The 15,887-nt window shown below is 38.9% G+C and overlaps 1 protein-coding gene across 1 annotated transcript in view; it reads right to left on the bottom strand.

Moving 5' to 3' along the window:
• The window catches only part of LOC108242231 (contactin-4), a 186,696-nt gene that overhangs the window by 66,323 nt on the left and 104,486 nt on the right, over window positions 1-15,887 (bottom strand). The window contains exons 3-5 of the mRNA XM_017426966.3: window positions 15,322-15,445; window positions 13,910-14,085; window positions 6,096-6,191 (exon numbers count right to left, since the gene is read on the bottom strand). Of these exons, the coding sequence (XP_017282455.1) occupies window positions 6,096-6,191; window positions 13,910-14,085; window positions 15,322-15,445 (396 nt within the window). The remainder of the gene's footprint in view (window positions 1-6,095; window positions 6,192-13,909; window positions 14,086-15,321; window positions 15,446-15,887) is intronic.

The raw sequence follows: 15,887 nt of genomic DNA, 5'->3' as shown, positions 1-15,887 counted from the left end.
AGGAGGTCTTCGAAGTATTCGGCCCACCGACCCACAACGTCCCGAGTCGAGGTCAGAAGCACACCACCCTAACTATAAACAGTGTTGGTGCTGCACTGCTTTCCCCTCCTGAGACGCCATATGATGGACCAGAATTGCCTCAAAGCCATACAGAAGTCTTTTTCCATGGCCTCTCCAAACTCCTCCCATGCCCGAGTTTTTGCCTCAGCGACCACCCGAGCCGCATGCCACTTGGACTGCCGGTACCCGTCAGCTGCTTCCGGAGTCCCACAGGCCAAAAACGCCCGATAGGACTCCTCCTTCAGCCTGACTGCTAATCTTATTAGTCTTATTTCTTAAAATATTTATCACCTGTTGCTGAAAGGTAAAGATGATTGATAGTGTTTTTGCTTGAGTCTGTGTGTGTGTGTGTTTGTGTGTCTGTTTCTAAAGTATCTCATGAATCACTGGACAAATTTTAATAAAACTTGCATAGAGTAATCATTGGATACCCATTTACATCTGATTAACTTCTGGAGTCAACCCAACTTAAAATGGTTGCCATAGCTGACTGATCTTAAAATCACAAAAATGGCTTTAACACGGTCAATTTTACAAGTGTTGACCAAAACACTGGTGTGTTAGTAGTTGAGATGGCTCTGCAGCACATATTTTGAGTGCTAACAGATTGTGCATGTTATTTGTTTAAAATCTTGGCATTAGTTATTGAAAGTCAGCTTTGTCTGTCTCTTAGCAAAATGTCTCATGGATCATTGAGAGGATTTTAATAAAAATTGCAGAAAATACTGACTGGATGTACAAATACAACTGATTTACTTTTGGAGCCAATCCAATCCAAGTTGGCCACCACAATCAGCTAACCTTAGAAAACACAAAAATGGCTATGAATCAGTATATTTTACATATTTAGTGCTAAAATTTGGTGTGGCACTAGGTGAGTCATTCACAACACATATCAGATGTGTTATTCATTACCCAGATCCTTGTTTAAAACTTTGGCATTAACTAATGGAGTCAATCCTGTTTGTCTGTTAGCAAAATAGCTCATGAACCACTGGATGCATTTCAGTGAAACTTTTTTAAATGTAATCATTAGTGCTAAAACTCTGACATGAAAGGTGGCAGGTGATGTGCATTCCTTCAAAGAATGTTAGGTCTTTAATTTAATAAGTTTCCATTTCCACAAACCACTTTAAAGTAGGGTGGTTGTTGTGTTGTCTTGATCAAACAAAGCAGTTTTATCATTCTTTCATTCTTTTTTCTTGATGGCCAGTTTGACAAATTTAATTTTGATCATTTCAGCCCATCTTTTGAAAAATGCATGCAGTGATCCTCACCTTATCTTTGCTGTGGAAGGCAATATTTCTGTGCCATAAATTTAGAACTTGCAAAGTCAGAATCGATTTTGCCTGGTTGTGGGTTTTTTTTTTCTTTTCTTTTCATCCTACCTTCCTTTCTTTACTGTGGTCTCTTTTAAATATTTCACAGTAAATATTGATTCAGAACTTCCACACCTTTATCTCTCAGATTAATAAGGCCTTGTGTCAAAATGAAAAATGTAAAGGGAGGATAAGAATGTCAGAGTCGGGGCGTTCAGTAAAACTCACACATGCAGAGAAGGAGTGAGACAGAGAGGGAGAGAGGTCTGCAGGGATTGGACAATATATTTAGAGCAGCTGTCCTGTATCAGATAAATGGCATTCTGCAGTCAGTTCTTCTGACTTGTCAGTTGCTAAAAAGTTCCATTTGCTTCCTTGAGGGAAAACTGTGATTTAAAATCATTACAAGGAAAGTCAGGGCATGAACTGACAGACCTTTCATGATTAGGGACTATCAGAGACTGGCTCTGTTTAAGAGCTGCAGTCTCACAGCAACAGAGGACTTGCAGGCGCGTAATCCCATGTCCTCCGACAGAGTTTAGCTCTAAACTCAGCTCCTTTTAGGCCACTTTTGTATGGATTGTCCAGATAAGCTTTACATAATTCCTCCTTTAATAAGGTGCATTGTTGATTTCCCCAAGAACTGCTTCAACAGGCATAAGAAAAGCCTTGACATAAAGCTTTCGGCATTGAGGAAAAACATATTTTTGTACCACTTTCCAGTTCAGAAGCACCTCAAGCTAGCATTACCATGCAGTGCAAATCCCATCAAATGTGTGACTATGCTCCATTTAAGGGGAGAAATAAAGAGATGGGTGCATTCCAAGGGCCAGGGGTGAAGGAAGCGAGGGTACAAAATGCTAATGTGTGGAATTCCACATGGCCGCAGGTTTCGGGCTGGAAACAGAGAACGGAGAGAGGCTGCTGTGGAGGCGTGAAATTGTGCTGGTGGGCACCAAATAGCCGCAGGAGTGCAGAGCACTTTGGGAGCCCGCTAATCAGAAGCACCCAGACACATGAGCCGACTCACAGCTGAGCCATAATTTAAACGTTCACACTGCAACAGCAGCCAACAGACCTGCCCTCAACCAGGGCCAAAAGTATGAGAACAGATTGAGGCCCTGTCCACACGGGAATGCTGTTTGTCTAAAACAATCTTTTTTATTTGTTTTTTTCTAAAACATATCCACATAGAGGTAATATCTCACTGGACTGGTAAAAACTAGTTGGCATCTTAAACTTGACTCAGTGTTGTGAGGAATTTTGTAATTTTTCAGCTGTTTGTGACCAAGTGACCAGAAAGCCATGTGGCTGCAATTTGCACAACCATTTTTTTTTTATCATGACTTGTTTTTATGTGCGTGGCTTGCTAAACTGTATTCTAGGCTGTGCACATTGTTTCACTGCCCTTCTCTTTGCACATCTTACTCACCTCAGCCCCCTCTGCACTCACCTTGGCAGTGTGGTGATTTGGGTTTTTTCCTGTGTTATGGTTTTATTTTATTTTTATTTAGTTTGTTGGTTTGTTTGGTTACTGTCTTGTCTCTTGTTTCTTGTTTCATTTGCTTCACCTCAGTCTCTCTCTTTATCTCCCTGCCACACCTACACCTGTCCCCACTTTGTAATCACGTCACCTGTCTCCATTTACCTAATTACCCTCAGTCTTTAAAACCCGGTCATTGCCTTCCACACTCCACTGGTTCATTGTTATTTGCTTCATCGTTACTGGTTGTTTGTTTCCGTCCTGCTTGTTCCCAATCCTGTTTCTGTTAGTTTTTAGTTTGTTCTTTATTTGTTTGCTGCCTCGTCAGCTTTTGTTTTGTTAACTTTTCTTATTTAATAAATTAAGTTCCTTTTTAAGATGAGTCTGCGTTCAGGGTTCTTCTGTGTAACTCCCGATCCTGACAGGCAGCCTCCCCCACATGTATAAGTTAAGGCCTTTCCATACTCCATGAGAAGTCACGAAGTCGGCTCTCATTCACATGGTTGTGTGACAAAAATTCTATCATTTTTGTTTGTGTAGAAGCTTCATCTGCCCCTTCATGACACAAGGCCAGGGTCCGAACTGTTTCTCATAGCAGTTTGTGCCAAGTATCATGTGATTGGTCAGAAGTTGTTGTAGGCGTGTAAATGTAGAAAAGCCGGTGAGCTTTAATGGAGTCATTTTGCTTCTACTGCTCCGCTAAGAAGCAGCTGGAGGCTGTTAGAAAATACAGCTGTCTTTAAAACTTAGAAACCTAGGAACTTAAAAAGGCCGATCAGAGACACAGGCTGTGACTGTCTCAGACATTTTAATAAACACGTCTTGGGCAGGGTAAGGAATGCAAAAGTCTGTGCAAATCAAGGAGAGTTAAGAACCCAGTGGGAAAAAAACCTGTTTTAAAGTTGGAAGAGGAGGGAGGAGCTTCCTGTGAGCTCTGATCCAAGTGTCGTGGACGATGAAAAGTGTGTGTGAAAACGAACGTCTTGCAACCACGAGACCACGAACCGACTTCTTGACTTCTTATAGAGTATGCTGGAGCCTTCAATCTACTGGAATATAGTTTTAAAATCAAGATAGACAAATTTGGAACTTTTTTTTTTCAATAAATTTTTTTTGTCATCTGTGTGGTTTTTAGACCTGCACATATTTTCTGTCAGAGGAGAGCTCCTCTGCAGGTGTCAAAATACAGCTCTTGCACGTGGGAGACACCCACAAAGACTCAAAATTCAGGCAACAACATTGCAACCCTTTGCAACTCAAGTGAGGAAATTGATGACTCCTGTGAATGTTTTTAAACACTCTGGAGACTCTTGTAAATCCCATTCACCAAATATAGTGTAGCAGATAAATTCATTTTTTCACTATAACACTTCAGTTAGTAATGCAAGCATAAAATTTGGTACATAGATTCTCTATAGCCAACTCTTGAAAAAAATCCCAGTTGTCCACTCACAATTCCAAAATGGTGGCCATTTTTTCAAGATGGACACCAATCAGGAATCCACAAACCATATCATGCACCTCTGCTTGTGTTATGAAGTGTTTGTTTGGGTTCGTCATACTTCATTTACAATCAGAAAGCAAAACTAAGCCATGAATCAATGAAATGTTTCATAAAACGTCTATATAAATATACAGAAACAAAGATGGATATCTTTTTACATCAATAGAACAATGTTCATTGACATGGACATCTTTGACACTAACAATTCTCATGCAAATGGGAACTTAAGTTGCTAATTGTGTGATTATAATTTATATATTATATATGTAAAAAAGTGGAAGTCAATGCACAACCAGGGCACACTGGTGACTTCACTGCTGTGCAACTCAGCATGGGGTTCAGTGTCAGCTAACCTTGCTTCACTAACTCCAAAATGGTAGACTAGTACTAGTTGTAGTGTAGTTTAGTTCAGATTAGTGTCCCAAATGCTAATAGCCCCATATAAATTAGGCATATTAATTCTTCTGTTATACACTCAAAGCATCAAAAATCAGTGAAAGTTTCAGCCATCTTGAAATTGTGCATGGACTTTTTTGAAGACAGGGTTACAGTGAGCACTGGTGCAAAATTTGATGCTTGCATCATTAACTGAAGTGTATTTTTACTAATCTGCTACACTACTAGTCGACAGCAGTGAGATGCTACCTTAAAAACGCTACCATTTCGCAAAATGTCTTCAGCCACATGGAAGTGCAGAAAACGACTCAAAACGCTGTACAAGCTATGTCCGAAAAAATACACCAAAATCAGAAATGAAGGCATAGAGCATCCACAAAAAATGTAAACCTTGGTGTGAACAATAAATGCAGTAAGAAGAAAAAGCGCACGTGTGGCAAATGCAAGAGCAAAAAAGGAATCCATCTTGTGGACTGATTGCAAAATGAAAATTCTACTTTGTGTCATAATAAACTATGACACAACAAAATCACAGGACAGTATTGACTGGGAGTCGTGTCAGTCCAAATATAGAGACATAATGGATGTTCTTCAGTCACAGTACTCAGTGAAGGACAGCTGGAGGGAAGGGGGTTCTTCCCTCCAGATGTTTTTTTCAAAACATATCAGGCTCAATTCTTTATACACAAGAGTCAATTTAAAAAAAATCATATTTTTCCTGTTTTATAATTGTATTATTGATGTATATTGTAGATCTTTTTCTGTAATGTTTGTTTTTCAGTATTTCTGACAAAGGATTTTGAATAAAATGATAAAAAACCTGTTTGGCCTTAGATTATTTGGTATAATAATAAGAGGGTTTTGCTCTGATCTGTTCAAGGCAATATGGCTCATCTGCCAGTGAGGTGATTCAGAATACAAAGGTTTTGCTGTATTTTAGCAACTGGCATCTATAACACAAATGCATTATGATTACTATTATTGTTGTTCTGTTTGTTACACTTGGGGTTGTAGGTTAGCCATGAGTCTAGTCTAGAAGTGGGCTGAAGGTTAACATGTGTGACAATATGAACCACAGCTGAAAGCAGGGATCTGGGCAGGTAGAGAATAAAATGTCCCCAGCCTGGCAGATAAGGTGAAGTAAGTGGAGAACAACGTGTCTGAGACAGAGAAGAAAAGTGGTGGCAAAAAGGAAGTGTGAGGGGATTTGGAAACAAAAGAACTACAGCGCCGTCACAGGAAGATAATAAGCAGCAGGGAGAGGAACAATAAAAACTGCTGAGGCAAACAGGTATGGGAAACAACAGCAGACAGCTGAAAAGAGTTACTGTACCTCCGTAATGGGGCGGTGGGCCGCAGAGAAGAACCACAGCTTGACCTTCTCTCACCAACACTGTGTTCCTTGGCTTCTTGCTAAAGCTCTGCAAAACTGGTGAATGGGACAGAAACCATGAACACGTTTTGCAGTTTGAATTATTTCCACCTTAAAAGGTAATAAATACCTCTCCTTATGTTCATAATGTCTGCAAGCAAACTTAAAAAAATCCCCCCTCCACAGTATCGCCACACCTGTAAAACACTGGGCAAAGGATGCAGTAAGCGAGCTTCAGGGACTACTTTTGACCTTTAATTAAATGCTGCTCTGCGGCTCGAGAGAATAAATAGCAGGGAGACATATCAATCCTAAAGTCTTAGAAATACCAGCAGGTCTCAGGAGGGGTCAAGCAAATATCAGCTCTGGTTAAATCAGAGCTCAACTTATTAAAAGTCTGTCCCAAATCAAGACGTGCAGTCTTCCTTTATCCCTTAGTGTAATCCCCTGATACTACACTAATATGAGGAGGGAACACAGTTGGTTTATTCTCATGGTAAAAGAAAAAAAAAAGTCCTTGACCAGTTTTAAATCTGTAATGTTGGTTATTAAAGATCTCTGAGCAAACACCTTTTGGTGTTCGGTTGTTTGTTGTTTATCCATGTACAACTCCAATTTCAATGAAGTTGGGACGTTGTGTAAAAACGTAAATAAAAACAGAATATGATGATTTGCAAATCCTTTTCAACCTTTATTCAATTGTAGTGCAGCAGATAGCTGTAACAATCTTTCAAATCCGGAAACAAGCACCAAAATTTGCATGTTTATCCTAGTTGGACCATTTATTCGGAAAAAAAAAAAACATTAGCCACTTAAAATTTCAGAATGGCCACCATTTATTGCATAAGCAACACATTTTTCTACAGAATTGGACTCCCTGGACCGATTTGGATGATTTTGGTATTGAATACTATTTTTCTGACCATGGGAAAATCCAATTTATAGCTTTGAATTCTTTTTAGGGCTTCTTTGTACCATGTTGCCATACCATTGACTAACTCCAAGTAAAAAGGTGAAAAAATACACCTAATAATAATTACAGCAAAACATCTATTATGCAGAGTGTACCGGTACAAAAATAATGTCATCTTGAATTGGCCAATCTAATTCAGCAACATAACATGAAACTGCAAAAGATTAATGTCCACAGCACAGGTGTCACCAGTCCAAAATAACAAGATGTTTAATCTACTTTAAGACATTCAGTCCTTTTGTCTTTGCATTTGCCGCCATGGTAAGTTGGACCCCTACACATCACATCTACAGCTGCACAGTCCAGTACAGGTCAGACCAAAGCGGCAGCATTTGCATCGTCCATGGCATTCTGACTTGCCACACTTGGTCAATTGTTGACAGCTCTCTGCAATAGGTTGAAGCTCAGTCCAGAAGATCTGCCACAGATCACCTTTCTTGGTCCAGCCCCATTCAGCAGGACTCTGTGTTTCTGGTTGCCATACCATTGACTGACTCCATATGCAGTCTGCCTGGTAGGCAGCACGCTTCACATGCTGCAGTAGAGCTGCTCGAGTAGGAGGAATCTCCTGGTACATGTCTAGCCTGGCATCATCAACACCATCAGCTGTACTGGACCTGTCATACATCATGACCACAAGCTTCTCCAAGATCTTGAGGTCATCATCCTCTACTGCTGGTGGGCACTGGCTGAGTTTGCTGAAGACATCAGAAGCCTCGTTACACACATCCCATGTTTGCCATGCTGACTTTTTCCCTTTCCCACGGAATGCTGAGACAACATCGCTGCCAGTGAAGGAATGGAAGAAGAGAATTCCTCTTCTTCTGCAGTGCAAGAGAGACACACAGGTCATGTACTGGTCCTGTCCTTGGCCATAGACAATCCTTCTCTGTCACCCTGCGTCTGACTCCACGTCCTCGCTTTGACCTAGCTTCAGCCTTTAGACTCAATGGCTGGTAGACATCAAACACAAAGTCTGTCCTCCTGTACTTGGTCAAGTAGCCTTGTATGGTTGGAAGAACATCAAAGACTGCATTCTCCTCAAAAGTCTTCGAGGTCCTTGGTGGCAGACTATTCACTAGTGCTGAACCATCAATGATGATTGTGTCATCTTGTGGTTCTATGTCAGGCACAGTAACATGGGTCTCAAGAATGGTAGCAAGCTGGGATTTCTGACAGGTGGGAAGCTACCCACCATCACTCAGAGCAGCAGGGAATGCCTGGTTCTCATGCTGAAAGAAAGCGGTCACATTCTCTGCTCTGGCAGGAGATGAAGAGCTTTGAGAAGAGCTGGCAGTCCTCCTTCAGCACCTTTTCCTTTGATGCACCAACTGAGGATGGTTCCTGTCAGAAAAAGTCTATCTGGTTTGTCTTGATTGTGTCATAGAAGGTGGATTCTCCCCTCTCTAGTACATTCATGAACTGCTGGAAACACACCCTGCCGTTCTCGTGGTGTGTGCCACCAGCTCTGGTGGTACTGTGCCTTGTTCATTCTCAAAGTTTCTTCTACACCACCACCCTCATCAAGTCTCGCTGGATCCAGAACAATCGGCAGCTTGTTGATGGCATGAAAGAGAGGAACATTGGTTGCAATCATGGCATAGCCCCAAGGATGATAATAATCCCCAAGGAGTATTTGTGGCAATTTTGGTGCTTGTTTCCAGATTTGAAAGATTTCTGTGAAATATTCATTTATCTGCTGCACTATTGAATGCTCTACAAAGACAAAATATTTAATGTACAAACAGAAAAACTTTTTTTTTTTTGCAAATATTTACTCATTTTGAATTTGATGCCTGCGACTCATTCCCAAAATGTATTTGTAGTGTATTTAACTGAATAAAGGTTAAAAAAGGATTTGCAAATCCTTGTAATCTTTTTTTTCATTTATGTTTTTACACGTCCCAAGTTCATTGGAATTGGGCTTGCATAATTGAATAAATGTTCAAAGAATTTGACATGACAAGTATTTACCTTTTTATTACAGTGTTATAAAACAAAAATAAAATATTGCTGCTGTTAAAATTCAAGTGTGAATCAAGTTTTAGAGTTCCCAAGAAAGAAAAGAGACAATACGGTTCTGTGCATAAATCCAACATCATCTCTAATGTCTAAGTTTTGTAAGATATTAATTCTGTCTCAAACAAGTGTTTTTGTTTGTTTTTTATATACTGGTTGCTTTCATTACTCAGTTTTTACTGTGGTGCTCTAAGCCAGTTAGCAGCATATCTTAAAAATATGAAGCTGTAATAGGTAAAACTATTTACACTAAATTAACAGTATCATAAAGGGCGAAAAAAATCTGAGACAGGAGCTTAGTGCTGTATCATACTTCAGCTGATCATCAACTGAATGAACAATTTCAGGTAATAGTTGTTATTATTAGATCCCCTTGTTGTGCTAAAATATTTCTTTATGTGTCAAATTGTGCTATTGCTGCTATTTTTCAAAGCTCAAAACAGAAATAAGTACAAATGATGTCCTTGGGACAAGCTACTGGTAACAAATTGCATAAAAATTACAATTTAAAACAATTAATCTTACCAGCTGTTACATGAGGGCACGGCACTTGCTTATTTCTTAAAATTAAGTGCCTTTTATGCATAAATGATTTACTGGTTGGTGTTATGTGGTCTAACAAATTACCATTTCATTTGATAATGGCCAGAACTAAAAAAATGAGTATCAGTCAAATCATATAATATAAAAATAAAGAAGAAGAAAAAAAAAACCTAAAAGATCTTAAGGAGACCTAAAGATGCCTTCCTTAAGAAGGCTTTAATAACTAAAATAAAATCTGGCTCAGGACTCAGATGCTCTATCCTACATTACTTTAGGAGGATATAACTTGAAGTTTGAAATTATAAATTTGATCAGAAAGTGAAGTGAGACAAATGTGGAGGATCACAAAAGCCATTATAGTTCTTCCTTCAAAAAACAATAAAGGGCAGTTCTAAATTTCCTGGCAGTCAAGATAACAGTTTATTAGATCTTTTCACTCTGGACACAAGTAGTGAAGTCAAACTAGAACTTTCTGTTCAAATACTGTTCTCAAAACCCCACTGACACTTGTCAATACAATCAGAGATGAAGTGATTTTTTTTTAATTATATATATATATATATAAACACCCAACTTGCCCCATTTCTTTCCACAAGAGCAGTTCTTAACTTCATCTTCAAGGTTCTGAGCAGTATCGTCGCTGTTTCTAGGATTGCACTCTTCTGGACAGATATATGTTTATATTTCTGTGTGTGTGTCTGTGTGTGTTTCTCCATTTTTACATTTTAACTAAAATGCTGAAATAGCAAGGGCACAACGCTAGGTGGCAAGACCATCTAAATTATTGGCAATCACTGTCAAAATATAGAGAAACAACATTATTATCTACGCTAAAAAGTCTCCAAACACTCTTTTTTGAAATACCAATTTCAGTTTCATCTCAGTCATTAACCATTTCAGCACACAGGTAAATGAAGAGTCTGACAATTTTTGAAGTGATGTTCTGTCAAATAGTTAGGAGTAGTTACTATCTTTTGAGCCGTGATAGCTGTCATAGACAACAAAGGCTGGAGAAAGAGGCAGAAGGTTTTTTTTTAAGTCAAACAAGTCTTGTTTTATACAGTTTTTCAGACTTATAAAACCTTTTGATTTTTCCAAAATGTCATACTGGTGTGAAAAAAGCTGCATTAGCTAATATTAAACCTTTGCACCCTGTGTGCATGGGTTGCTGCTGTTTTTTTTTTCAACCAAACAGCGTCTGTGCGACTATGCAAATGTTTATGTGCTGAGCTCAGACTGAGTAAATGTTGGTGTCCTTACCCTGCTGAATGTATCAAACCACCAAAAGTTGAGTAAACCTTTGACAACCTAGACATGCTGAGCAGGTGGACTGACACATTCAACAGCCTCAGCACCATCAGCATAATATTCACGCTTGATGCTCCACACATGCACTCACTCAGTAACACAGATGCTGTTTGGTTGCAAAAATGGTGACAAACTAAACAAACAGTGTCATGCATAACTGTAGAGGCCTAATATTAGCTCATGTCATATTCTTTTACACCGGTATGAAATTTTAGAGAAAGAATTGTTTTATAAGCATGAAAAACAATGTAAAATAGATCCTTGTTTAACCCTCGAAAGGTCCTTTACCTTTATTACAATATTTATTCCTTGGGGGAAAAAATCCACCACCTGACATATCTGCTAAAAATACTATTTAATATTAATATTATGTTGTCCACCATAAATTAGTCTTTTTTTTAAAGCTAACAATAAAAAATAAATATCAAATTTAAATGACTTTTTTAGCCCCTTTAAGGGCCTTATGTTTTTTTTTTTTTTTTTAAATTCTTTTCTTTTATTTTAATTTTTTTTTTTTTTTTTGAACATTCGACAATTTACGTATCATATTGCAGTTTTTGAGAAAAGGACATTTTTCCTCCTCAGGATGTCCAAATGGAATTTTTGACAAGTCCAGAAAAATTTCAGTTTTGGGAAGACCCTCCATCCCACGCCTGATTCAGAAGCTCTTTTTTTGTCACATGTCAGCCACAGTAGTTTTTTTTTTTTTTTTCTTAAAAATTTTACTCATGTACAATGCAAGTGTGTGTTTCATTTTGTGCTGAACAGAAAAATGGAATTTTTGACAAGTCCAGAAAAATTTCAGTTTTGGGAAGACCCTCCATCCCACGCCTGATTCAGAAGCTCTTTTTTTGTCACATGTCAGCCACAGTAGTTTTTTTTTTTTTTTTTTCTAAAACTTTACTCATGTACAATGCAAGTGTGTGTTTCATTTTGTGCTGAACAGAAAAATGAAATTGTCGAACCATTTGAAACGGGTTTCACAGAGAGACAGATGCCGACAACGGCCACAGCACGGGTCGGTGCAGCCCAGTCCACCCGGGCGTCTGCAACTGTCGTCGGCTGCCGCCACAGCAGCAGCCTTCAGCAACCCAACGTTTGGGCTACAAAAGGTGCAAAAAAAAAAGCATTTATAATGGGTCACAGTGGGTTGATTGCCCCCTGAAGAAACGGTAAAGGGTAAAATGACTGATAGTTTATGGGAGGATTTGAAATAAAGTTAAAAAAAAAGTTTTAGAATTTGTCTGGAATGGTTGTGTTTATTGATAACGTCAAGAAAAAAAAAACAGATAAAAACATACATCGATAATATGAACAAAAATTATAATTTTTGGTCAATTATGGTCAATTATTCCAACCAGGACTTTCAGAGGGTTAACTAACCATAAGCCTAGCCTGGAGGAAGACTGAAGACTGACGTCTCAGCTGATATGGTACAAACAATTGATAAGTATTTGACTGAACATCACTTCCAAAAATGACCAGACTATCCTTTAAGGTTAAACAGTGACAAGATCAGGATAAAGTGAGACAGATTTAGAAAAAAAAGCTCCATATGTGTTTATGTTTCTAGGGCACAAAGTGATAGCAGGCATGTGCCAAACAGGCTGCTGTATCATCGGTTCTGAAGAGTTCTGTATCCTGTCTCTACATGGTTCCAGAACAAAAGGTTTTGGTTTTTTTAATTAGGGTTTTTTTCACAACAGAACTTTGCTTGTGTGTGTGCATGGCACCTTAGCAGAAAGTGTATCTTTGTAAAGATATTTGAAATCGTGGTAACGGAGCCACAAACTTTCCACTGTTTACTTTTCAATCTCTTGGTGTTGACTTTGTTTGCCATACTTTCACTTTATAACTACTTAAAAATATATCATTTGTAAGAAAAAAAGATTGCAATTAGACAGTAAAATACACAAATACGTAGGTCCTGCTGGCATTTTACGCAGTACTAAGACAACTTGTCCTGTAACTGTGTTATATACAACCTCAAAAGTTCCTGCAAGCCTGAAAATGAGACCTTGTTTGTTTTTCTTTTTTAAAACTCATGCAGTGGGCTCCTGAACAAGAATCGAGAATTGATGATCTGGGAGTGAGAATGAGGAGTTGTAGGTGGTGAATTGTTTGGTACTGAAAGTAACATTCAGTTGTTTTTTATGAAGATGACACAGAAAACATGAATGAGAGATTTTTATTCGATCTCAAAGTTATTTTAGCTAGTGGAGGCGATGCTTCACTGGCATTTATAAACCCTCTATATTTTGAAACTCCTAACTTTACTGCAATAAATATCACATTTGGGGTTTTAGAGAGTTGGCTTGGCATACGGGAAGATTTTGGTTCTGAGCACTTCTAAAGCGTCTTTACCATATTTGCCAACATTTGGGAATGTCAATGTGGGACAACAGCGCGAGGGAGCGCCACTGTGGACACAGAGTTGAGAAGGTCTCCTCTCTGCTGTGAGATTGACAGCTGTCAGTGCTTTGGGAAGTGGGCGGGGCATACGGCACGCTGCAGAATGAGTGCTTTCACACATTTAGCCGCCAAAGTCACTAGATTTGTCATTAGTCACTTTAAAAAAATGCTAGAGGGATCTGAAAACTCGCTAAATATAGCGTTAAAGTGACAAAACGGCTGTGTGCGTGTGTGTTTTCTGCTGAAGCACAGCTACAGGCTGGCAGGCGAGGCCAGGGCCAAATGTGGGACTTTTGGTTGCCCTGCACAGGGTGATGCGGGACAAGGGACGGGGGGCTAAATGCAGGACTGTCCCGCCCAATGCAGGACTGTCCCGCCCAATGCGGGACAGTTGGCAAGTATGTTTTACTTGATTGCGTTGCACACCACCTAGCAATAAATATCGAGTGAGGCGTAAAAAGAGTGTGTTCATTTCTTTAAAACCATACGCAATGAAAAACGAGCCAAAGAAACTACTCACATGCAAACCGGACCTTTGCCTTCCTGCTGACAACAGTTCCAAAGGCATTGGTGGCGATGCATTGATACACCCCCCCATGATTGATGAAATGAGGGTTATTGATCAGCAGGTTCCCCTCTACAAGGCTGTAGTTTGGATCTGAGTCTGTGTCTATATCCCTTCCATCCACTTTCCACCTGTGGAAAAAAAGAACACACAATTAGCTTATTCAGAATAGGCTGAACTATTGTAACTTTTTTATTATCTCGATGTCCAGAAAACGATCAAAAAAGTTTTGATCTAAAGTGCTGCTGCCAGAGTTCTGATGAGAGTTAGGAGGAGACATCATATTTCTTCAGTTTTAGCTTCTCTTCATTGACTCCCTATCAAATTCAGAATATAATTTAAAATCTTACTTCTAACATACAAAGCTCTCAACAACCAAGCTCCATGTTATATTAAAGATCTTATTGTTCCATATTTTCCTAACAGAGCACTTCACTCTCAGACTGCAGGTTTACTTGTGGTTCCTAGAGTTTCTAAAAGTAGAACAGGAGGCAGAGCTTTCAGTTCTCAGGCTCCTCTCTTGTGGAACCAACTTCAAGTTTCTGTCTGTGAGGCTGACACCCTGTCTACTTTTAAGACTAGGCTTAAGTCTTTCCTTTTTGATAAATCCTATAGTTAGGTTTGGCTTGGGTTTCCTGAGCTATCCCTTTGTTATGCTGCTATAAGTTTAGTCTGCTGGAGGACAAAATGAACACATTTCCTCACTCTGCTGCCGTCTTTACTCTCTCTGCTGTCCATATTTGTATTTGTAATTATGTTCATATTCTTTTCTTTGTTTTCAGTCACATAGAAACTACACCTCAACCAATTACTTCTGTGGTTGTCTGTGGCCCTTCCCTGTCCTCTCAACCCGCAGCCAGTCGAGGCAGATGGCCACTCTTCCTAAGCCTGGTTCTGGTTGTGCTGGAGGTTTTTTTGTGTTAAAAGGTAGTTTTCCTTTTCCACTGTTGCCAACATGCTGCTCAGGATGGGAGATTGCAACATAGTGAAGACTCAGCACAATGTACTGGTGTCCTTAGATAGATACGTTTTCCTAATTACTGTTTCAATTTATTTGAATTGACTGTATTTGGATTTGAATCTGAATCTGTTTTGGATTAGACTGGATTTATGATTTAAACTTGTTTCTTGTATGTTACCTTGAGATGACTCTGTTTTGAATTGGTGCTATATAAATAAAATGAACTGAACTGAACTAAACAGAAAGCCAATTTTCTGTATTTCTATTAAAACAAAAAGCCGAGAAAACACACCTGATTAGAAAATGAAATGTCTTTCTTCCTCATTAGTGCATACAGTTTTGAATACGTTATATTACAGTATTTATTTTCCCTTGCAGACAATCAAATTGCAAACAAAGAAAGTACCTATAATGCGGAGGCGGGTTTCCTTTTGCTTTGCAATTAATAAACACCAACTTGTCACCAGTGCTCATTGGGAAAATGCTGTCACTGGGCTCCTGGGTGAAGACAGGACCATGGCGGGCGTGTTCTGTTTCATATAAAATAAATACATAAAACATTAGCTGTACAACAGAACAAGTGACACCAAATTAATGCAAAAAGAAATCACTCACCACAGAAGTGCATGTAAATTGTACAGTTTTTATAATTAGCTGCCAGCATGACTTTCTGAGTGAATTCTGCATTTATCAAACCCTCATCTCACCAGGCTGATGACATATTGTAATGAAACAGCAATTAACAGAAAAGAACCTTGTATCACATTGGCCAACTGTGTTGTCTACAACACAGACCGTTTTTAACTGCCCACATATACAGAAGTCTTTTTTTTTCCTCTCTTTGTAGTTTGAACACTATTTAAATGTGGGTAAAGGTTCATGATTTATGTAAAACCTTCTTCATCTGAATAAAGGTTATGCTGTTTTTCCAAGAAATTACAATATCAGTTACTGTTTTACTGAGAAGTTTAC

Source organism: Kryptolebias marmoratus, linkage group LG4, assembly GCF_001649575.2.
Source record: "Kryptolebias marmoratus isolate JLee-2015 linkage group LG4, ASM164957v2, whole genome shotgun sequence".
NCBI classification, from domain to species: domain Eukaryota; kingdom Metazoa; phylum Chordata; class Actinopteri; order Cyprinodontiformes; family Rivulidae; genus Kryptolebias; species Kryptolebias marmoratus.
The sequence above is the reverse complement of the archived record's forward strand: the minus strand, read 5'-3'. Positions and strand labels throughout refer to the sequence as shown.